Consider the following 24,182-nt stretch of genomic DNA (forward strand, 5'->3'; position numbering starts at 1 on the left):
ATGCAGTACACACTCTTGGACTTTTCCAGATCTTTTTGCTCCTTGTAACTTTACTATATATATTTTTCACTTGTACTGTAGCTTAAGCATAAATGTAAGGAGCATAATTCAACCTTACGGTTTATTAATGTACTTCTAGTATCTAAAAGCTGGTTAAAGGTACAGCACATACACCATCCAAGGTAAAGAATACATACTAAAGGTATAAAGATGTACCACCCCAGCAAAAAGGTATATATAAAGGTATTACATTTTGGCACCTTTATATATATATGAGAGAAAAATAAAGATTTTCTTCTGCACTTTAAAGGATTCTTTGGTTTATCCCTTTGGGGAAGTCCTTAAAGGTTTTATGTTAAATCCTACAACAGATGGCTTCCTTTCAGATAAGGTTCCAAGCAGATCCTGTTTGGAAAGCTAGAACCAAAGAGCCTTTGAGACCGTGGTACATAACAATATTAATATTCTAATCAGCAGAAGGTTTATCACGCTGCTTTACAGAATGACGTCACGCAGTCATTTAGAATGTACACTAATCACCAAGTTAAACAGCATAAGCCCGTATAGAGGCAGCGAGGCTCTCTGCTATTGGTTGATGCCAAGCACTACCTCCCCTCGCGTCATTTAAGCCTCGCCCCCTTGTGGCCAAGCGGAAGTGTACTCGTATCTCTCAGTGCAGAGGCATTCGCTCGATAATGCTGTTTAATTCATGTAACGCGGACAGAAAATCAACCGAAATGCGCGCAGATTTGCACGGCATCAAGTGCGCTCAGTGTGGAGGAGCAGGAGTGCGGAAGTGAGGTTCCTCGGCCCGGTTCTCTGCGGCCAGAGGCAAATGGGCTGCGATATTCTTCAGTCGAGTAGTCACGGGAAACCGCTGGAAAAACACACAGTCTGCGCTGCGCCGTTTCTGTTTGAAGCGGTAGGTTCAACTGTTTCACTCCTTCACCCAAAAAAGAGGAACCGTAACTGACCAGAGCTGAGAGTTTGATTTCGGAGCGACAAGGCTATTTTTATTACTATTATTATTATCATCATCATCATAATTATCATTATTATTATTATTATTATTTCAGACCGTGACTCGGGCGCAGTAAGAAGATCCCGCAGGGGGCACGAGCTACATGTGACACACTTCTGTGAATTATTTAATATCTTTGCGCCCAGCGATACACGCCGACACGAACGACATCCAACAAAAAATTACAAATGGAGGACTGGGAATGAGCATGCGTATGGTGGGAAACGAAGAAATGTGCGTTGGGGCCGCAATAGAGGCGACGCTGTGCTGAGCGAGCGGCCCGGAGAGTCATGCGGCGGTGGGGGAGGATCGGAGCAGGGAGCTCGCAGCGCATTTCACGTTTCGCAATAACTTTAATACCCCACAGCGAAGGGCTCTAACATGACAACAGGCCAGGGGGTAAAAACTTAGCACACACTGTGTTATGCGCTTTTACGCAAAGTCGCGGCTTCTCTTGGTGCGGTAAGAGTCGACACGGGCAGCTAATTAGTTCTCAACTTTGCCAATCTGGAGTTTAATTGGAGTCTGATACGATCCTAGATCTATAAAAAAAAAGTTATAAGACTTTGCGCTGATGTCGTAAACATTGGCATATTGGGCAAACAAGATAAATTGGACGAAAAGTAGACTGTATATGTTCTCTGCGATGATCTAATTTACGCCGAATAACCGGGGGCTATATCGACGCACCTCCCATGACTTGATTTTCCACTGATTCCCATCTCGCCCCAAATGGCATCGTTCCCCGATTCCGACGTGCAGACTTGTCCGCTGTGTAAGGAGCTGTGTGGCTCCTCTGCTCCGATCTCCTCCAGTTCATCTACCTCCTCCTCGTCATCGCAGACCTCCAACTCGTCTACTACCTCGTCCTCACGAAGGCTGCACGTCCTGCCGTGCCTGCACGCCTTCTGCAGGTCGTGCCTGGAGAGCCTGAGGAGCAACGGAGACCCGCTAAAGCTCCGCTGCCCTACTTGTGACCAAAAAGTACCCATGTCCGAGTCGGGCGTAGATGCGCTGCCCTCGTCCAACTTCCTGTTCAGCAACTTGCTGGACGTGGTGGTGTCCGCCGAGGATCAGGGCACGAGCAGCTGCATAGGGAGCGGGGGTCTTCTCCGTGCCCAGCACGTGCTCTCGGAGCCGCAGTGCAGCTCGTGCGATGAAGGTAACGGCGCGAGCTCGCACTGCCTCGACTGCCAGGAGTACCTGTGCGACAATTGCGTGCGCGCACACCAGCGCGTCCGTCTCACCAAAGACCACTTCATCGAGAGCCTGGCGGAGAACCTGCACATGCCGGGACGCACCGGGGGCCACGGCGCAACGCTCAGCCTCTCCCAGGCATTCCACAACTTCTCACTGCTTCCGGTTTTCCAGGACAGAATGGACTACTGTCAGCAGCACGACAACGCGGTGAGTACTGGACATGCACAGCTTCATGTAGCAGTCAATCCGCAATAATTCACTCTTAAGACAAAAAAATGTCCTGGAATTTCTGTCCTGGAAAGTCCTACTCTTTACTACACTGTTTACATAATCTCTCTCTCTCTCTCTCTCTCTCTCTCTCTCTCTCCCTCTCCCTCTCCTCATCAAATCAAACTCATCAGATTGCATCCATTAATAATATACTTGTTTTGCCAAATCTCAGACCATTAGTCACTGTGTACATCTTTGAGTGTTTCCAATTTTACATACACTTTCAACAGGGGTCTTCCAAAGCCCTTGGATCAGTGACCAAGGACTAATCATGGCACCTTTTAGACAGTCACGAATAGCTGTTTAAGCAGTCTGGTATAAATATTTCAAGCAGTATGTGGAAGAAACGGTGAAAGGTCTTCTCAGCATTACATAAATACTGTGTAATCAATATCAAATCCTTCCATGTAAGTTTATAATTTCAATATTTGCCAGTATTTGAACATGTAATGTACACACAGTTTTGCTTTTTTCTTTTGAGAAATCTGATAGACAGCAGAGTATAGAACCAGGATCAAGAAATAAGTACTACTACTACTATATTTAAGTCATATATACCGTGTGCCTTAATACTCTCTTCCTTAAAAAAATACAGGTTTTTAAGAAAAGCATTTATCAAGAGGGTAAGTTGACAACACATCCATTTAAAATCATAATATTGGCTGCATGATGTGTTATACTCTGGTGTGTCAGTGTTTCACCTGAGCTCTGTCTCTAAAGTAAAACCATCACATCACAAATGTTTTCTGCATCAATTCCCCTAACTTTTAAAGACATCAAGAAAACTGTGGTTTTTGCTCTAAATGCTGTATCAGTTGTAATCCTGCCTAAGCCTTCATAACACTTAATACAATGCCTGCTGTAATTAGTTAAATGATGCATATTTTAGATTAAGGATCCCTTTGAGTTGCACATTTATTTTTGCTAGATAAGGGTTAGGTTAGTTTGTATTGGGGAAGTGAATCCAACTGTAACTTAATAGCAACAGTTTTTGTTTATTTTTTTTATATAAATTAAGTTATTAAAAAATAAAATACAAATCAATACATTTTGTAGTTATTAAATAAACTATAATTAAGTAGTTTCCTGAATGCAAAACTACTATAATTCTGGTATTTGGAGAATAAACCTGTATTTGGTGATACATGATGTGCAAAATATATATATATATATATATATATATATATAAATAAATATAAATAAATATATAATATGCCCCAAGGTTCAAGCCTCATTTTCATTTCTGAGAGTGTCTATGCTCTAATTTCTGTTTTTGCTCAGATTGCAAATGTTGTACCCTGGAGAAATACCCCAGGACAGTGAAATTAGTTGATTGTGATTCTATTATTCAGTTCTGTAAAGGTGACATCCCTGGTCTGAAATAAATTGAGCATTGTGAGGGAAAGAAAGTGTGCCGCACGTCTTACCTTGTTACGTCTTTGTAGTTATTTGATTGAACAGAAATCAATTAAAGCTCTTTGCTCTAATCGAGTGGGATATATATCCATTGCAAGACTTTATTAACAGTGCAGTTAATATATCAGGATTCTATCTATAAACTAACCGTAGTCATTTGTAATCTAATATAAATAACAACTTGCGGTTTTATTCCATTTAATTTAACCTCACTTGCTTCTCGGTTTAACTGCATTGTGATTATATTCGCAGTATAACTACTCATGATATGAGATCAGAAAATAATCTAATTTTAGCATATTTTTGTGTTGTATGAATAGCACTATGAATAGCAATAATACTATTTGAAATGTAGCATCTAGCTACATATTTGTGTGTGAGAATACATATATATGTATACTGAAACAAAATAATAGTGCTTTTTAGCAGTACAGCAGTTTGATTGTGTTTGATCCACGGTCTTTCAAGAGAGAATTGTGACTCATCTAAGAATCTAATATTTCCCTTGTCACTTTTTGTTCCTAATCTTAATTCTGGCTTTCGATGTTTTTCTAATAAACACGTACAGTAATGGTCTTGCCCTCGGGCTTCTTGGAGCATTTAAGCTAATTATCAGCTAATTATCAAGCTCTTATGCATATTGGAGCTTGAAACACAATGCAAAATTGTGCAGATTATGTGTCCCAGGAACAGTAATTGTTAACCACAATCGGCGGTATTAGATAAAAAGATAGTAACTAAAGACTAAAAATGACGAAATAATGTCACTGGGGCAATATGTGTGAGTGATACAGCTATATACACGTACATGGAAGTAAATGAAGTGCATTTGCGTGCACAGAGGCAAGGTGTGGGTGAAATCTATAATCATTTCTGTAAACAGTTATGTTTGGTCTCAATGGGGAAGCTGTATGGTAGATCCTTTTCTGCTGCAGTGGTGTGTGATTAACTTTCAGAAGCAGTGCAGTTCTCATCTACTGTCTCTATACACACACACACCACAATATCTCTAGTTTTTTCTTTTTTTCCCAATTTCTACCCTGTTTCGGTTGCTATAATTACTGTAATTAATGATAGAGTGACAAAAGAGTGTCTGTTATGTAACATTTCCCACAGAACAAAGAGGCAAATGTTCTTGGCCCTGCTGGTGCTGGAGCTTTGGTGCTCTACTTTATATTTTAGTTTAAATAATAAGTATATGACAATTAAATAACACGGTTAATAGTCAAAAAGCTGTAAATTACGGTTCCTTTCCACTTAAATCGACTTGTTTCCTGTATCAGAAGAATGATTTTTAAGAAAGGTGTTTTTTTTAAATGGTGAAAGCGTCAGTGTTTGAAATGGTGCCATAAAGAAAGGAATGTGGTGCTCTGTTTGGGTTTGCTGGTTTAGTGCAGGCTGTAGTCTGGTAAGAGTGAGCATGGCTGACCATTAGCAGCCTTTTTGCATTCCTACTCTGCCAGTGGCCGTGTGTGTTGTTTGTGCATGTGTGTCATTGCGTGTGTCCTTGTGTGTCTGTGTGAGTCTCTCTCTCTCTCTCTCTCTCTCTCTCTCACTTTGATAGAAATTGATATTAAGCGATACATTACCTATGGAAAATATGACTAATCCTGTGATATTTTTTTTTTTTTTGATTTTTTTTTTTATTATTATTATTATTTTATTATAGCTTCTATACGTTTTCCCAAATAGCAAAAATGTATAATAGTAAGGATCAGCACCACATTCCTTTCTTTATGACTCTATTTCAAACACTAATGCTTTCAATATGGGGAAAAAAAACCCTCAGATTCTTCTGATACAGGAAATGAGTCAACACTTAATTCAATTAAATATCAAAGTGAAAACATTCGACTAAATAAAAAAACGCACTATGCAGTTGATTTAATTATTGTAATAAATGTTAACACCTAATAGAGCATATAGTTTAATAGTTTGTGTTGGCTCTTCTACTGTTTTTTGTTCTTGTGCCTAAACACACACACACGCACACACACACCTGCTGTTTCTTAATGATTATCTCTTAGTGATTCATACTTTAATATTTACTGGATAAGATTGTGTATATTCATGTAATAAAATTCTGTGTCTCAAGCCATTTGATCTGTCCTGTTATGAGTAAATAGTTGTATATTTTCACATGGTATCTCTTGTGTACAAGTGTCGCTTCAGGCAGGCTGCTATGCTGTTTGTGAGAGAAGTGAGATGAGCAAACACTAACAAATGTTAGCTAGCTAGATGACAGCGTTGTTATCTAATGTGTGTTAACGCATTCAGTTCATGTTTTCTGGCCGGTCTTTTAACAAACCAGCTAATGTTAATCAGATAGCTTGTTACTGTTGGCTCTGAGTGATGTTCTGTGCTCTGCTGTGGAGCTGCAGAACCGCACAAAACATTTCACTAAGCGAATCCACTTACTCCAAAGCAGCAGTGATAGCCGAGCTTAATACTCTCCTATTACAAATCATAAAACCCCCACAGCTTTAAGAAGTTTTAAATATCAGTTTGGCTTTCAATTTGCCTTGGCGAGCAAAAGCAAACAAAGTTTGCATGCATTGTCTCACGCTGAGCTCAGTTTACACCTCTGACCAGATGACTGCCGTCCGAGCAATACAGCAGAATCTAGTGCAGTCTTGCTGAGTCTTGTCAACATTTAGAAAAGAAAAAATGTGATGAATCTGATTACGGTGCTGCATTTGCACTTGCAATGAGTTGAATGTTTGAAAAAAAAAACAGCACAGTAAACAATGATAAATTAATACCATTTGACCTTTGACTAGGACAGTCCTGAATCTGATTTTTATTGCTCACATAAGATTTACTTGTGGAATTTAAATTGGCTGTTGCTCAAATCAGATGCTGTTATACACATAGATAAAAAGTTATAGACATGGGGCGTTTATTTTCCTATTTGAAAAGCATTACATTTTACATAAACTTGTTCATCTGACTTTTCAAACCTGTACCTCTTTTGTATCTCTAAAGGGATATTTGAATCCTTCTGTACTACAAGCTCAGTCTTTTTTTATATATATATATATATATATATATATTATTAGCAAATCTTTAATAATAATAATTTAATAAAAATAATTATTATTATTAGCACGAGTCACATCAACACTATTAGCAAATAGTGTTGATGTGACTCGTGCCTCTGTTCCAGCAGTAGCAGTAAGCAAGTGCAGGTATTATCAGTTGGTTTGCAGTCTGTGTATCTGAAACATCTTGTTTGGCCAGTCCAGTGTCTAAGCCTAAAGGAAGGGACTGGTAAGTCGTGAGACTGATGTCAGGGTTGGTATCTTTGTCTTTTGTCTTGGCTGAGCAGGAGGTCTGTTACAGAGGACAGATTGTAGCTAATCTCTAATCCTTTAGCTAACATCTCTGGTCTGGATGATGTCGTTTTGGCTGCTATTTTGTGGTGGTTGGGCCAAAGCAAACAATAACAGGGACAGGGCGTAGAAAAGTTTCCGTACGAGAGTATATCCTAATGGATGCCTGTGTAAGAAAGCTGATAGATTTAACAAAGCTGTATGAAAATCTGCAGTCGTATATATTAGATTGTAATCCCTGGCGTAGAATTGCATGAGAGATCAGTGCACTGTCGAAGTACAAAATTTATAACAACAGTAAGAAAATACAAATTGCCACCACTAAAATAGTTAACCAGCTGATAACTAGGCTGGATGCTTATTCCCCTGAGGCAATATGAGTGCATTATAGTGAGAAGATGATGTTAAAACACATCTCAGGTTTTTTTTTTTTTTTTTTCTCAAAAAACCTCTTGTTTAGGAACACATTAGCTGAAATGGTTCATATATTAGACTTTAAAACGTAACCCCACACCGTCTATACTAGCAACAAAGGACACTAATGTTACTGTGGGGTATCCCTGCATTCATATGATCAAGCAACAAAGCAATCAACAACCACAACATGCTACACAAAGCAATTTCAGAGCCAGCAGCAAAGCAGCAGCTCAACAATTGATACTTGACTTTGAGATTTTCTCAGCTTTATGCAAAATAGGTGTGATTAGCTCGGACAAATCCTATGGCGTGTACAGTGTTATTTTTTTTTTCAGTCACATACAACATCTCATTAAATGTGTATTATGACATAAAGAAGAAAAATAAGTTTGAAAGGGCAGTGCACCCCCTCTACAAGCGAGATGAATGGCTTGCTAGTGGAAATGTACAGTGCTTCTGTACATCACTAGGGATTTTCTTCAACAATCTCAGCTAGAATAGAAACAGCACCACAAAGAGTGAGATTCTGGACAAAAACATTAGTGTTCATCCTCTACTGTGGTATAGCTACAATTGAAAATTACTAGCATTTATTTACGCACCAAATAGAATAACAAGAAAACGTACAGATCATGTCAGAAATTCCAACACACTAAATATAAGCTTCAGATATCGGTTACCGTGAGAGATTAGCAATCATTTGTGCTGTCAGTCTTAGTAGTCAGAGCACTCTTTAACTTGATCTCATGGTTGTGAGAGCTCTTCATGGCAAGGCTCCGGTTTCTGGCAGGGGGTTGTGTAAAAGCAGTTCTGAAAAGCCTTTGAGCATGCCTTTTATAACCCTGTTCTAGTGACTCCATTTCCCTGTGCTGCTCTTTTTTAACCATTTTCATGTGCACTCCTCTTTGATACAGAATCTGGCAGCCCATACTTTAAACAAACCGAACTCTGAAGGAACCAAGAACCTAATCCATCTGGTATGAGAGTATTTCCCTGAAACGGTTTTCTCTGACGGAGTCGGTCCTTGGAGAGGAATGTGGAATGGTCAACACATTGAGGGCGACTCTCGGTAGATTGATGCTTCCAGACACTCCCAGATAGAGAACGTACTTCTGTCTGTCAAGCTATCATTTCACATTAGCTTGAAAATTCATGAAATCAGTTTATTGTTTTATGTGGCCTCAAATATGTCACACTTGTACTAAGTGTAATAAATACCATATTTAGAGGCAATTTCTATGAATTTCTACCCATTTGGATTTTATTAGTTTTATTATTTCCTAGTCTTGGAAGCCAGACCCTGAGCTTTGTCGGAGAGTCTGGTGTGTTTCATCTATAAATGTCGCCAAGAACTGCATGCTTTCACAGGAAGAGGCAATTTGACCAACATGGGAAATGACTAACCACAGACCTTTTCCCGCAGCCCTTCGGCAAAAAAAAAGTGAGGTTATCTCATTTACTAACTGATGCATCAAGCATGTACCTTGAATCCCTTTTCAATACTGCATTCTGTGATTTGATGAGTTTTTTTTTTTTAATCCAGTGAGGATGCCTTGCTTCATAAAGCCCATTATGTTGCAGTGTTCAGAGATTTATTCTCCAGTTGGAAACTGGTATACAGAAGAGTTTTGACCTATGTACAATATCACACACTCAATCTCCTGTGGTGCAATGTGACTGAGGGTGCGATGGATTTTACAGCTTTTGTTTTTATCCCATTCTTTAGGAGTAGTGTGCAATTTATTTACAAGCATCTAGAGTTCTACAGATTATAAGAATTATACATGTTACAGCCTAGCTCGGTATGGTTTTGAAATGGTAAATTATGCTTTTCAGCCTTCTTTACTTCTTTAAATGTCACGTGCTTAGAGATGTTGTCTCTGTAGGCATTAGGCATAAATTTGCATTAAGCACCTGAACATCTAATGGTGTTTAAGGGAGAAGATAACACTTAAGTGCAAGACAGGTTCCACCAGAGCCCTTTATGAAGTCTCATATTGTTGCGCTTCAGGGAATCAGCCAGAGAATTGTTTATTCATGAATTGGCTTAATGCACACTTCGATGCAAAGCACTTCAATAAACTAGACTGAAGCCAACGGAGGCAGTGACCAAGAAGGGAATAGTAGCAGTTTTGGGGAAAATTCTGAATATTTCTGTTCTGACAGATGATGTCCAGGAGAGCCCTTAACCACCGGTTGCACCGGTTATATGACCACTATACGGAAATATTTCTGTCCACTGCTGCCAGGTAGCCTCCCAGTGTTCGACAACAAGCCTCCCAGTATTCGATCTTGCCACCTGTCCCTCAGAATAAACAGAATGTCACTGTAAAATAATGATAATTTACTTGCATTACACAGTCAAATCTTTTCCAGCTTATTCTTTGCACAAAAAAAGTCAATTTTCCTTCACACTAAACCAATTACCTCACTTCCCCTACACACCAAATGGAAATGTCAATATTTTGAGGATGTTTCTGCAGTTTGTCATGGTGAACTGAAGTCTTAACTGATGTGCATGTGTAAACATGCATAGAATGTTTAAGTAGGTGTATTTATTCTCTAGTTTATGTCCTGTCTTCATCTACCGTAGTGTAGTTTCCCTGTTGGGGGTTGAGTAAAGCATATCAGTCTGTCTCTGTCTGTTTAACTCCTGTGGAAACCTATGGTTATCTGCTTCTAAAATGCATTTCGTCCACTTGGAGATTCACGGTCCAAGATTTTGGATTGTCTGGATTAAATCTGTATTGAGGTTCAGATTTCTCTCTAGATTGCTGAATGGAACTCTGGAAAGAGGTGTGCAGCTGGAGCAAGACAGAGTGTAGCTACTAGGTCTGTAGGGCTGTATACATACACACACACACACACACACACACACACACACACACGCGTGTACATGCTGGTACTCTGTGTGCCAGCGAACCAGCTGATTTTGTTTGGCCTCTCATGAACAGCCAATGAGGTCATGTAAGCGGGTAGCCGCCTCCCTGTGTGCATGTATGTGCACACCAGTGTGTGTGCATGTGTGTGTGTGTGCGCGCGCGCGTGTGTGAGAATGTAAGCATGTGCGTGCAAGAGTGAGTCTAAGAGCGTCTGATTCCAATTCAGAGGATTTCCTCTCACGTGCTGTGAGAACTGAGTTCTATACATTGGAATGAAGAGGGTTTTCATCTAATATATTTGAACTCAATAATTTATTTTAAAAAAATAGTCCTTAATTCTGTACACTCCCAGACAAGGTGTTTTTATACTCAAGCAATGCAAATTGACCTCACTAAATCAGCGGGCATGTGGTTTTGTCTTTCGTTTTGAGCCCAGATCTGTGTGTTTGAGTGTGAATGGGGAGAGAGTATTGTTGATTTATGCGGTTTGCCACAGAACTTTTGAAGAATATCCATCCATATTTCTGAAAAAATAAATGTTGCATCTGTCGTTATTTATTGAAATATAAAGTATTAGATACGCTTAAAACCTAAATGGTCAACCCTGAACCCTGTAATAACTCTGTAGCATGCCAAAGATCAAGTAAGCATGTTAGTGTCTGTTTTGAGATTAAAACTGACATGGTGCTCCTGGCATGCAGAATATGAGACATTTTCCAGTTCAGTAAAGAAGTGGAGATGCTGTGCTGAATATAACACACAAAGTTGTAGGAGTTAAGAAAGCTAAGCATGTGAGCCTATTTAGTGCTCACATGGTTCAAACATTTACTGTTTGCTTTCATTCGTCATCACTAACCACTTTATACTGTTCAGGCTCATGGTAGCTTAGATTGCTTATACTTTATATTTTGAGATATACGACCAATGAAGTTTGTTAGAAAAAATATAGTGGGCAGGTACAAACACTAATATCTGCAAAAGTGAGTGGGATTGGTAAGGATTCCTTTAGGAAGTGGGTGGGGAAAAAGAAAAAAAACCCAAAAAAAAAGTCCCTCGCATGCCTCCACTATAAAGACGACAGCCTACAGTTTTTAGAAAACCTGTTGCACGTGTCAGTAATGTGTCATTTGACAGCAGCATCCATTTGTTCCTCCTTCAGGGTGTTTTTCAATTGTTCTTTCACCTAGGATGATTGTCAAGTTATCTGTTTGCTGTTTGGCTTTTTACTGCTTTTGAATTAAATTTACATGGTGTCTTATAGACAGGTTTTTTTGTAGTACAACATAGATCAGGCTAACATGTCTTAATATTAACACAGTAGTTGGACTCCATGCTGGAAATAATGGACCTGGGTGTCAGGATAAATAAACGACACTGATTGCCCGTGTTTTCCTTCAACATTTACAGAATAGGTTTATCACACATAGATTAATGGTGTGAAAATTAAGCTGTAATAAGCATATAGTGTATAGACCATATGCACTATATATGTTATGTAGGCTCTACCATCATCTGTCTTTAGTTTGTTGGAATGTCTCCCAGACTCTTTTTCCATCCTCAAAGTATGAGGGGATTTCCTCCATCAGGAACTTTAGACCAGAGCCAAGGCTACCATTTCCCACATCCCTGCTTCTGGCCTTTTTGCTCAAGAGACAGTAATATAGCACAAGATTTGCAGTGAATAAAGTGCTTGTTGACATTGTGTAGAATTGTAACCCAACACTCCTGTTCCACTTTTTCTCGCCTGAGATGCCAGAATCAGTCTGTGTAACTCCTACAGCTGGAGAGCTCTTCTAATGCAGACTGGGCTGTTGGTCCTGTCTTGGCTTGTCATGTTGGGTCAGAAAAGCTCTCCGCTGCATCAGTAACACTTAGTTTTTCCCATGACAGAAAAAGTTACTTATCCAATTACAGTGTCTGCAGCGGGGGAGTTGGTAGAATCTTAGCTTTTCCTGTTACAGTGTGAAATACAATGTCACTGACACCATATGTTTATACATTTATCTCACCTTTAGTCAAAGTCCAAATACATTAAGCCTGACCTCCTAGGTTCTGCATTGTCCAGCAGACATTATGTACATTAGTTAGAAAGTTTGACATTTCCACAAGTAGGTGACCTGGATTGGACACACATCAACCTTCAGCTGACCTTTTACAGAAACAACCCCATCCTGTAAAATTTACACTGCACTTACTCTCAATAAATTTAGCTCCATCTTAGCTGTCCAATTTAAATCACAACAGTACCCCAGTGATTTGCATAACTTCATAACCTAAAATTGTATCTCATAAATACAAATAGATGAGTGACAAATTAAAGAGCCGTGTGCCCTTTAAGATGGAAATGCATTACAATTTACAGGACATGAGGGCTGAGTGATTGACTTGATGCGTATGAAAATAATTTCAACTATATCATGGGAGCTCAACCCATTAGAACACCGATGGGAGATTTTGAATTGAGGTGTTAGACTGAGCTCCAACACCATCAAAATGTCAACTGGTGTAATATTTTTTTGGAGCAGTGGTGATCATATTTCCAGTACAGTTCTCATGATGTAGTGCATCGAAGCCGCTCTGGTGGTTCGTTGTGGCTCTGTACCTTAGCATTCTATGTAATCTGTGTAAATGATGATTAAATGAAGAAGTTAAATCAACACAATTTCTGCATTAGGTTCATTATTTAGCACTGTGAAGCACTTTATAAGACTACTAATTTCGTTTCTCTGTCAAGCTAGCATGAAGTTAAATTACAAGCTGAGGTTTTGTGTGTGTGTGTTTAAACATTTGTCAGTGTTGGTTTTTCAGCACTGGATTTCTCTGTGTTTGCCTTTTATGAGCACTAAAGATCAGGGAAGAGAGAAAAGCGCCTTGGGAAAGTGGCTTTAATAAAACTGCAAGGAGGAACATGTAAACACAACCAAGCAGACCTTCATTTGCTTCGGTATTAACAGGGCGTAAGCGTTAAAATGAGCTACACATGATGTAGAGATGCATGCCGTCAATTTTCTGCTCCTAATGTACTGCTCTTAGATGTGTTTATAAGTGTATGTCCTTGTTTAATGCTCTGAATAGATTCACACGCCTTTTGTTGAAGAATGAGTGGAAATGTCAACAAGGAAAAGATGTTTAAGTCAATCTGATTAAATTCTATTTAATTTGTATAGGACCTTTAACAACAGACATTGTCAAAACACAGCTTTACAGAAATACAATTATTGATTTAAATCTTCAATGAGAAATGTCAGAGGTGACAGTGGCAGTGAAAATCTTCCTGGAAAGCATGAGGAAGAATCCTTAGACTCTAAAGGAAGCCCCATTTTCTGGGTGTCACTGGATTGTCAGAGTCTATATCATTGCAATATACAACTGTAGAAACATAAAGGCAAGCAATACAGAGTATTTAGAAAGCATGTTTAGTATGAGCATGTTGAGTATAAGAGTCCTGAAATAATTCAGTGGAAATGATTATTGACGGGTATTGTAATTTTTTCAGTAGATCTAAAAGCTCGATTTAGGCAAATGATTAACTGTTAGAGAGAACTATAGCATTCAATATTTCTTTAATTAACCTATACCTGCAAGACCAATAGGAAATTAATCAAAGCATACCAAATATCCAACCAGCTACAGTGTGCTTTAAAAAATCATCTTAAAAAAAGCCTGTCTACCTGTTCATCACTTTATGGAACCCCGTACAAATTCTTTGTACAACTAGTGCTGGAAATGTGACCATAATATTCTTTGACATTGATATCAGTGACAGATTTCATGTTGGTATTGACTTAATATATGTGTGTGTGGCTCTGAACGGAAGAAAGCGATCGGAGGAGTAAATGAGAGACACAAAGGATGTGAATGAGGGATGTGAATGCTTTGGCAAAGATTTATATTGACTGAGAGATTATTGGCTTTAACAGAAGGTTGAAAGGGTCAACTGGAAAGGAAAAGGAGTCTGTAGTAAACCATCAGTCACTTTAGGATGTACATAACATACCTGAGTACATGAACAGTTCTAGTATTCCAGTTATTGTTTTTTTTTTTTTTTTTGGTTCTAATTTCTCTATTTTTTTGTACACTGTTTAGATTTATTGCTGGCTATAATATGCAGTATATTGTTATTCAGCATTTAAATGCATTCTATTCTCCAGCAGCATAGCTTGGCGCTTTTGCGGCCTCCCTTTGTCTTTCATGCTGTATTGTTCTGGGGCTTTGTCGTTCAAACAGACGGACAGTAATTCAGGATTTGTTATAGTTCCCACTTCAAGAACTTTGGAGGTCTTCCTGCTTTCTGTGTCTTTCCAGAAGGCTTTTTCCCCCAGGATACACTTCCACATGAACTCTGTACACACTGCCACAGTGAGGCCATCTGGTCCACAGGGAGAGGGCCAACTTTTACGAGCAGGTAACTTGAGTGCAATCACAGATCTAAGTTTACTGGCAGCTGCCGCAGCTTGCAGACAGTGGAGACGTAATTAGCGTTTGATCGGGTCTTTGATAAAGATATAGTCAGACGCAAGCGTGTAGACGGCTCTTAAGAAAATGTTTGTATAGGAGAGTGATCTATAGGTGTATTTAAGTGGTGCTCTGATTTGAAATGCAAATTTATTTTTAAGGAGGAATTTCATACAGGTGCAGATCTTGTGAACTTGCTTTCTCACATGTTGGTCAAGTGGGTAATGAAAACTTTAATGGGTACTATCTTATTATCTAATCTTTTGATGGATGGACATTCTTTAAAGAACAATGAAATAATTCTTAAAAGGCGTGGATGAATGGCAGGACAATAGGTCTTGAGCAATCCATCACCAGGCCGTCAGAGCACAGGAAACTGAGAGCAGGAACGACTTTGTTTTGTGCTTGAAAGAAGTTGGACCTCCCCTTTGTGGCACATCAGGCACTCTCTGAGCTCTGATAAGCTCAATCTGTGTTTGCACAACAGCATTTCCACAAACGTATGAGGCTTAGATTTTTGGCTGTTTTTTAGGGTCCTGTTTTCTAAAATTCTGAATAGGTAATATGGGAAGAGCTAGTTTGTGGTATTACTAGTCAAGTCACTGACCTTACAAGTAGTAATTTTTTTTTTTGGTACTCTGCATTATTCTTATATATGGTCTTTATATTTATTTTTCTTTAATTGGACACATTTTGCCAATATCTTATTAATTGTAATTATACAAAACTATCTTGGTGGTATTTTTTTCATATCCCTCTTGTTTTCTTCTGAAAATCTTTCAAAGGCAGCTTTTCTATGTAAAAGTAATTCAATTATTTTATATATTATACACACACACACTGTAGTTGTCATAAGATCCTATTTCAGACCGCATTATTTGAATTATCTCTATTAGAATCTCTCTCTTTCACATCTCTATTTACCTTTTCCCCCCCTCCTTCCCATCACTTCTGACTGATGCCATACAACTGAAGTTGAGAATATCACTACATATGACTTATGACAATGTGATGTACAAATGAACAATGACTGTTGGTTTTAAATTAAGTATTTTAATATTTAGTGTAATAGTTGCAAATACTGTAATAATTTAGACTGTGACATAATTTGGGCTCTCACATCCCTGGAAACAGTTAAGAAATACTGAGTATAATATAAAAAAATTGAATGTTTATTTATTAAGGCACATTGTATGGGTTTGTCATTAGACTTGCACTTGCTGCAGGTGTGACCACATTGTGGCCCATCCACCATGTTTGGTCTGTTACGGCTGCTTTGTCAGTAATCTGTGCTTTAATGGCATATATATCCCACATTCATTGAGTTTCTTGTTTGTGATGTGTCCATTTTTGCTCTTATTTCCTAAAATAACTTCCAGCTTTTTATATTCCCATGACGGTTTGGTGATAATTGCTTTAATTCAGACAGATCAGCTTTCTACCTTTCTCATCCCAGGCACAGGAATCCATTTCATTTCAGTGAGACTGCAGGCTTATTTCATGGTAAATTTAGTGATATTTGTGCTGATGGTCTGTCTTTCTGTCTCCTCACAGGTGCTGCGATTTTTCTGTGAGAGTTGCTCTGTGCCCATCTGTAGGGAGTGCAGTGTGGGGAGACATGTGGGCCACAGTGTGTCTTACCTGCAGGATGTGCTGCATGACTCCAGAGCGCTCACCATCCAGCTGCTCGCAGATGCACAGCAGGGACGACAGGCCGTGCAGGTTAGTCAGCATACACTTACACAACTAGTCTTTATGTTTATTCTTTTAGGTTTCTTGTTTTTTTTCCCTACAGTGTTGTTTCCAAATTATTGTTATTGTTTGCTTTAGTGTATAGAGTGGACCCTAATTAGAAAAGACCAGAATCTGTCATTTGTAGCAGAGCATACACTGGCTATTAATACTTGCACTGGCTAGGAGTCTTTTATCTATAGACTTTACAGATTTACCCTCTAAGTCCACCTGCACTCATTTAGAGGTACATTAGGATTTGTGAGTGACCAGTTAATGTCATGCAAAGATTTAGGTTTTCTTAATTAATTGCTGTTCTTTCTTTTTGTTTCTGTGGCCGAAATAGGGGAAGGTTGATTTGATTATAACTGGAACAACTTGGCGTTATTCACACAGCTAGCTAAATTGTTGTGGAGTGATGCTTATGCTGAACAGATGTGACATCCCGCCTTACTGTTTATTATTAATATATTCATCTTTAGTAAGCACTTTATCCTGGTCAAGGTGGTGCTGGATATAGTCTCTGTCCTGGTAACACTTGCCTGAGATGGGAATAGATGCTGGATGGGAGGCCACTTCATTGCATGCACATATATACACCTCACAGCAATTTCAAGTAGCCACTCATTTTTTTATTAAAAAAAATGTTATGTATATATCTTTTCAAACGGCTGAAAACAAAGACTTAAAAAAAAAAAAAAGCAGTGGGTCAGTGTTGCTCTTTTAGCAGGCTCTTGACCCCCAACCCCCCTCATCCCTTCTCATTTCCCCCTTTGGCCCTGAATAGAGCAGCGCTGAGCGTCCTGCCTGCCCATATTCACAGCCCTGATGGCCTGAACAGGATGGATCATTAGTCCAACACAGTGAAAATGTTTCTATCACTCATGCTTTTGCTATTAAAAAAAAAAAAAAGCACAGCAGGGGGTTGAAGGCCTGGGGGTGGGGCCGTGTCTCTGTTCATGTGCTATGTGGTGACACTGAACAGAGCTGATCGACAGGAAGAGCCAGCAGAGACAATTTAAAAGTGAAAGGCTGAACACAGTGATTCAGTTTGGTAATGCGTCTCTGCAACCTATTTCTGGTTCACTGAGCTCCCTTAGACAGCACATAGTGTTTAAAATGTTTTAGAATAATTTAATATTAATATAATATTTAAAAACAACAACGACAATAATAATAATAATTTCTAAAGTGGCATTAAAAAGTGCACTGCTTTTGCTATTCTGCTCATGCATAGATGTTTAACTGACTGCTTTAAATTTTTTATTTTTAGCACCTAAATTGAAAGGTGAACTAGAAAACCACTGCTCGTTGTAATGCCCTAAAATTCTGACTTCCTCTTGGTTAAAACTTTATCAGCTTCAGCCCTGTAGTCACAGAGCAGAGAGACCAGCTTGCGGCTTTGTGCGGTCAATTGGGCTGTTATATTTTATCCTAATCCTATTACTACATGGTGTTAAATAGGAAGCCCCTCCTGGAGTGTGTTACACTATATTGAAAGTGTTTTGACTAAGAAAAGCCATGGTCACCACAAACCCCTGGTCATTGTGACTAATTCAGCCCTATTTAATCCCATTTACCGGTTTTATGCAATTCAGTTTGCAGACACATTTCCCACATAATTTAAAGTAGCAGTCAGAGGTCTCTGAAACTGTTTACTTGCAACATGGAAAATGTGGGAGGTGTAAATGTTGTTTTCTAATGCTCTACTACTAAAAGGGAACAGTTCAGGCCTCTTGCAATAATGTTGAGTGTGGGGAATTTGTTTATTTGCTTCTATTTTTTATTCATGTATTTGCTTGTGTACTATTTTAGTTTAGAATTGGAGATGTGCAAAGTCTGTACTATCTGCTATTGTTGTACACATGTACATTTATAATGTGCAGAAGATGTTTTAGGTCATTTATTATAAAAACACTTCAGAGGCATAAAGGCCTCAGGCAGCTTTTATGTGAAATGTTGAAATAATGAAAGTGCATATTTGTCTTTGGGCAGAGAGCGAGTTGTTCAGATCCTGTGTCCCAGAGCATTGTACTCTTTGGACAGGGGTTAAGGGTCATGATGCTTCAATTTGACCTCTATTTTCTCCTCTGTGTAACATCACAAAGCGAACTCTCTTGCTTTCTTACATTTATTCCTGCTTACTGGGAGATATCCGTGAGCGTGTGCGTATGCTTGTGGAAGGTCTTAATATTGTGAACATCCTAATGATAACACACTTACTGTATATGAATGAATAAATATATTTAGGGGACCACATTAATGTTCACCATCACAGCACTATGTTCTGATTATGACTAGGTTTGATTTTTGTGCTTTTTTTTTTTTTTTGCTAGATTACATTTTTTTTAATTGTATCTCTGTATTATATAATTTTGAACGCATAAGCCACAGTATAGATGGTATTTACAGATCACAGTTTTAATTAAATACTTGTGATAGATCTTTTTAATGATAAACCATCTGACTGAATATTTTTCACAGCTAAGCATTGAGAAAGCACAAGCCATTGCTGAGCAGGTGGAACTGAAGGCCAAGGTGGTGCAGTCAGAGGTGAAGACCACCACGCTGCGTCACAAGAAAGCCCTGGAGGAGCGTGAGTGTGAGCTGCTGTGGAAGGTAAACAGGCACTTGGTTTTACTGATCTGTGAAGAAGCCTGATCACATAACCATTAACATTAGCAACAGTGGCTTTTTTCACTTAATGGAAATTCTGCCTTGCAACTAAGGTTACACTATGCCAGGGCAGAAACTTTTCCTGTTCACAGAAGCAGTTCTTGGATTTTAAGGCTCACACCACTCTGTATATCATCACATGTTCTTTGGGCACATGTCATGATATATAGATGAGATAGATATACTTAGACCCTCGGTGTCCACTCATCCAAACCAATATATAACTACAAAGTCATACGAAATTCATCAATTTTATGGCTTTATGAGCAAGTGAGTGTAATTTGTCTTTATAATACATCCTGCAATACCAGTAAAGCCTACAGTTATAGTTCATAGGTTTTTAAATAAATTCTTATGAAGGAAATTAAGTAAATTTCCTTTTTTTAATATAAAAATGTGATGACCAACACTGACCATTATGTATTTTAGTCATTGTGAAAATCACAAATGATGTAGCTTTTTAAACTTGTTACCTAACAGAACTGTAGCATACAGTTTTTCCCCTTCACTGTTCCAACTGGTGCCATTTCCTTCATGTCTCTATACAGTTGGAAAAAATCCGCCAAGTGAAGGCCAAGTCCCTGTACCTTCAGGTAGAGAAGCTTCACCAGAACCTCACCAAACTGGACAGCACCATTGCCACAGTGACAAAAGTGCTAGAGGAAGGTCGCAACATAGACATCCTACTGGCGCGTGAGCACATGCTGAATCAACTGCAGGAGCTCAAAGCATTGCGCTGCATTCTGCAGCCCCAAGAGGACGACCGCATCATGTTCACACCACCAGATCAGGCTCTTCTGATTGCCATCCAGTCCATGGGCCTGATAAGCAGTGGAGCCTTCGCATCAGCCACCAAAGCCCATGGAGAAGGTCTCAAGAGGGCTTTGCAGGGAAAAGTAGCTTCCTTCACGGTAGTGGCATATGACCATGATGGAGAACCAAGGTTGTCTGGTGGAGATGGTGTATCAGTGGTCTTGATGAGTCCAGAGGGAAGCCTCTCCAGTGCCGATGTGTCTGACCACCAGGATGGCACCTACACAGTTAGCTACCTAGCTAAGAGTGAAGGTGAGCATCTTCTTTCTGTGCTTATCTGCAACCAGCACATTGAAGGAAGTCCCTTCAAAGTCATGGTCAAATCTGGCCGCAGCTACGGAGGTATTGGTCTGCCTGTTGCATCCTTTGGTGGAGAGGGTGATGGGGATGGACAGCTGTGTCGACCCTGGGGCATCTGTGTTGATAAGGAAGGCTATGTGATTGTGGCTGACCGAAGCAACAATCGCATACAGATCTTCAAGCCATGTGGCACCTTTCACCACAAATTTGGCACTTTGGGTTCACGACCTGGCCAGTTTGACCGACCTGCCGGAGTTGCCTGTGACAGCCAGAGAAGAATCATTGTGGCTGACAAGGACAATCACCGCATCCAGATATTCACCTTTGATGGCCAGTTCCTCCTAAAGTTTGGTGAAAAGGGAACCAAAAATGGGCAGTTCAACTACCCCTGGGATGTAGCTGTCAATTCGGAGGGAAAGATTCTGGTCTCAGACACGCGCAACCACCGGGTTCAGCTGTTCGGCCCTGATGGGGTGTTCATCAACAAGTATGGTTTCGAAGGGGCCCTTTGGAAGCATTTCGACTCCCCTCGAGGAGTCGCCTTCAACCAGGAAGGTCACCTAGTGGTGACTGACTTCAACAATCATCGGCTGCTCGTCATTAGGCCTGACTGCCAGTCTGCACGCTTTCTTGGCTCTGAGGGAACAGGTAACGGGCAGTTCTTGCGTCCACAAGGCGTAGCCGTGGACCAGGAGGATCGCATTATCGTGGCTGACTCCCGTAACCATCGTATTCAGGTGTTTGAACCCAATGGCAACTTCTTATGCAAGTTTGGGACTCAGGGTAGTGGCTTTGGGCAGATGGATCGCCCATCAGGTATAGCCGTTACCCCTGACGGAATGATTGTAGCCGTTGACTTTGGAAACAATCGAATCCTCATTTTTTGAGCTAGTGTTCAAGGTTAGAAATATATGGTGGCTGAGGAGGAAAAAGATAAGGTTTAGGTACACGATTATCAGGAGCAAACATGGCTGAATGTTGAAAATGTGGCAGCAATGTGTAGATTATTTTGTACCCATCTATATCTATTTATCCTGATTGTAGTATGATTTGCGCTGCTGGCGGAAGTGTTCATCTCGTGCACACGCCATTTATCAAAGAGAAGGAGTAGAGCAAAAAGACTGGTTGCTAGTAGTGTTACTATTTTGCTCTTGATCTGAGTCTTGAAATCTTTATTTGTCTGATTTTTTTTCTCAGGGAATTTCCAGCATTCTTGAAACATTTTTCTCTCTCTGCATTATACCTACCTCATCTAGCTTGTGTATGAATGTATTCTCTTGTGTGTGCAGTGTCTGTGAAGTTTTATAAAGATGTCTACCTCAGTGCTATTTTTATTTGTCAGAGAACATAACATAAGAAATGAAGCAATGTTTGGTTGATATTTGCACAGTTCGCACAAATTTCTCCTGATTGTTACTGTGCACATAACACCGGTAGGACCCCTGAATGTTTGATTACAGTGACGCAGTAAGGCCAGGGCTGCATGTCTGCGGAAACATTTGGATAATGTTTGGATAAGTCTACTGTTTTGTGTTATGTTTTGGAATCTGTTTTCATTTGTCGTACCTCATCTAAACTTCTTACCTCATAACCTAAATGTACCTCTGTGTACAAATGCCTCATTGTACATACCTCACTTTGTGTTGTTTCCTTTAAAGATTTGTAATTCTCCCAAAAATGCGTGTTGGCTTATAGGATGGCTAGTAATGCTTTTTTTCTGAATTACTGGTAGGTGTGTTAGTATAGATTTAAGCCCAGATTTTGCGCAATGCAGGAAACTGCTTGCTCCCTTTTCTGAAAATGTTTTACAAATGTTCTAGAAAAAGGGCAGAGATAGTTGTGTAAAGATTTGAGTCTTTCTTGGGGGGGGACCTGGGATAGAATTGAATCATCCCATTTTTGGTTATCTCTGTATGTCTTGTGTATTTTTTTTTTTTTCTTTCCCTAACATCATCTAGCACCATTTAAGATGAAGTGTTTATCAGAATGATTGGTTGGCATGTTGGTTTGCTGACTGGCTGTTGCTGCAAGCTTGGATGTAATCCAAACCCTATAGGATGAGAGAGTTTACTTTGATAAAAAGTCCTTTCTGAATGTCTGAAATCTATTTATTGGCCAAGAAAGAGCTCAAAAAGTACGAGCTGAATTAGATCTCCTCAAAGACCATTTGCTCAGTCAGTGGAACACAGTTTGAGAACCTCAATAATCAACTGAGTGTGGTCTAAAATAAGAGATTTTTTTCCTTATTTGTGGGGGAACCACTTTAATTAATGGTTTTAATGGTTGCCTGCTTTTCCTGAATGTTGCTCAAAAAGAAAGCATTTGCAAGCAACAAAAAAGACGAGCACTGACATCCTGACACCTATATATCCCTTTGTATCTACAGACACGTCATGTAATGAAAAACCCTTCTGAAACTACAAGGAAAGTTTTGAGAGACAGTAAAGAATGTACATTCTAGTATCTGCCATATCCTGACTACATGCCTAAATCCCAAAGCTGATCTGTCAGGTGTTGCTCTTGTTTAGCTCCTCGTCTGGATGGAAATTTTCTGTTTTAAGCTGCTTCTGCAGATGAACTTTGAGAGCTCTTTTTTTCCCCCTCCGTGATGGTGTGTACGTGTCTCAGGTACAGACAAGTACACTCACAAGTTAGATGTTATGTGGCTTTACTTTGATGTTATAGAGGCTCCGCTTGTGCATTCCATTTTACAGCAGATCATTTCAAATTCCAAAAAAATACCCAAGAAAAAGAAAAAGCACAGCAACATTTTAGCAACCATTTTAGTAGTATTTTGCACCCAGATTTGTCTTTAAGCAACCCAGGAGTCTACAACTTGCCAAAGTGGTCAAGTGCCAAGAGAGTGTATGTGGGACACTTGCTCTGAGGCTGCTCATAAGAATCAGTTCCTTAGTGCGACCTCGCTTCTATGGCACACCTTTTACACTGCAGTACCTTAGCATGTATGTCAGCAGAGTCAAAGTCTAACATTAACTGTGCTGTTGTATGTGAAAGGCCGTCATTGGAAAGCATTTTCCAGCTTATGCATTGTCCAAATGCATTGATTTAGATCAGAGCAGAACCTGATCCCAGAGTCACAGAAAGAATTTCAGCTGGTGGCAAGTTACAAAAATAAATTAATTTTACAAAAAAAAAAAAGCATTATTTAAGTGCTAGGCCTTTTCTGGAACATGAACAATGTGAGCATTGGGCAGTAATGAATTTGCTGCTTCGAAATCTTCACACTAATTTCAGTATTAATGTCAGCTGTTTGATTTGTGTTTGACGTTTAGCTGCAGCTCTGTCCCCAGAGAACCAAAGAAATCTCTATAAGAGAAACATTTGCATGCTTTAAAAGCCCTTGTAGGTAATTTTATTTGAAATGAGGTGATGAAGAAGAAGAAGAAGAAGCAGACACTTATTATTATATACCAAAAAATGTTCCAATGTTGCGGTGGACATCTTTGACTACAAGTTTTCTGTTAGTCTTTGATGGATAGCTTTACAGAGCAAGGTACGAGAGAGAGAGAAAGGTTTAAAATTCATATGCCTTAACACTGCTGCATTGTATTACAACTTTACTTTCCTCTTTTGGAATTTAATCAGACTGGGAACTGCCAAAGAGTTTGCTCTATTGCCTTTTATGTTCATTTGTTTTTTTTGTTCTTT

The 24,182-nt window shown here is 39.4% G+C and overlaps 1 protein-coding gene across 1 annotated transcript; it reads left to right on the forward strand.

Moving 5' to 3' along the window:
• The first annotated feature begins 629 nt into the window (after positions 1-629).
• Positions 630-22,455, forward strand: trim71 (tripartite motif containing 71, E3 ubiquitin protein ligase). Its single transcript, XM_058388944.1, has 5 exons — positions 630-922; positions 1,077-2,428; positions 16,548-16,715; positions 19,209-19,343; positions 19,949-22,455. Exons 2-5 carry the CDS (start codon positions 1,754-1,756, stop codon positions 21,398-21,400), a joined length of 2,430 nt encoding a protein of 809 aa, XP_058244927.1. The 5' UTR covers positions 630-922; positions 1,077-1,753; the 3' UTR covers positions 21,401-22,455.
• Positions 22,456-24,182: the final 1,727 nt, after the last annotated feature.

This window comes from Hemibagrus wyckioides, linkage group LG01, assembly GCF_019097595.1.
Source record: "Hemibagrus wyckioides isolate EC202008001 linkage group LG01, SWU_Hwy_1.0, whole genome shotgun sequence".
Lineage (NCBI taxonomy): Eukaryota > Metazoa > Chordata > Actinopteri > Siluriformes > Bagridae > Hemibagrus > Hemibagrus wyckioides.

Bases quoted from the DNA above. Each gene is read 5' to 3' on its own strand.
- trim71 (XM_058388944.1), top strand. From the start codon at position 1,754: ATGGCATCGTTCCCCGATTCCGACGTGCAGACTTGTCCGCTGTGTAAG. The intron at 2,429-16,547 runs GTGAGTACTGGA...GTCTCCTCACAG, and splicing joins GTCAGCAGCACGACAACGCG to GTGCTGCGATTTTTCTGTGA. The intron at 16,716-19,208 runs GTTAGTCAGCAT...TATTTTTCACAG, and splicing joins AGGGACGACAGGCCGTGCAG to CTAAGCATTGAGAAAGCACA.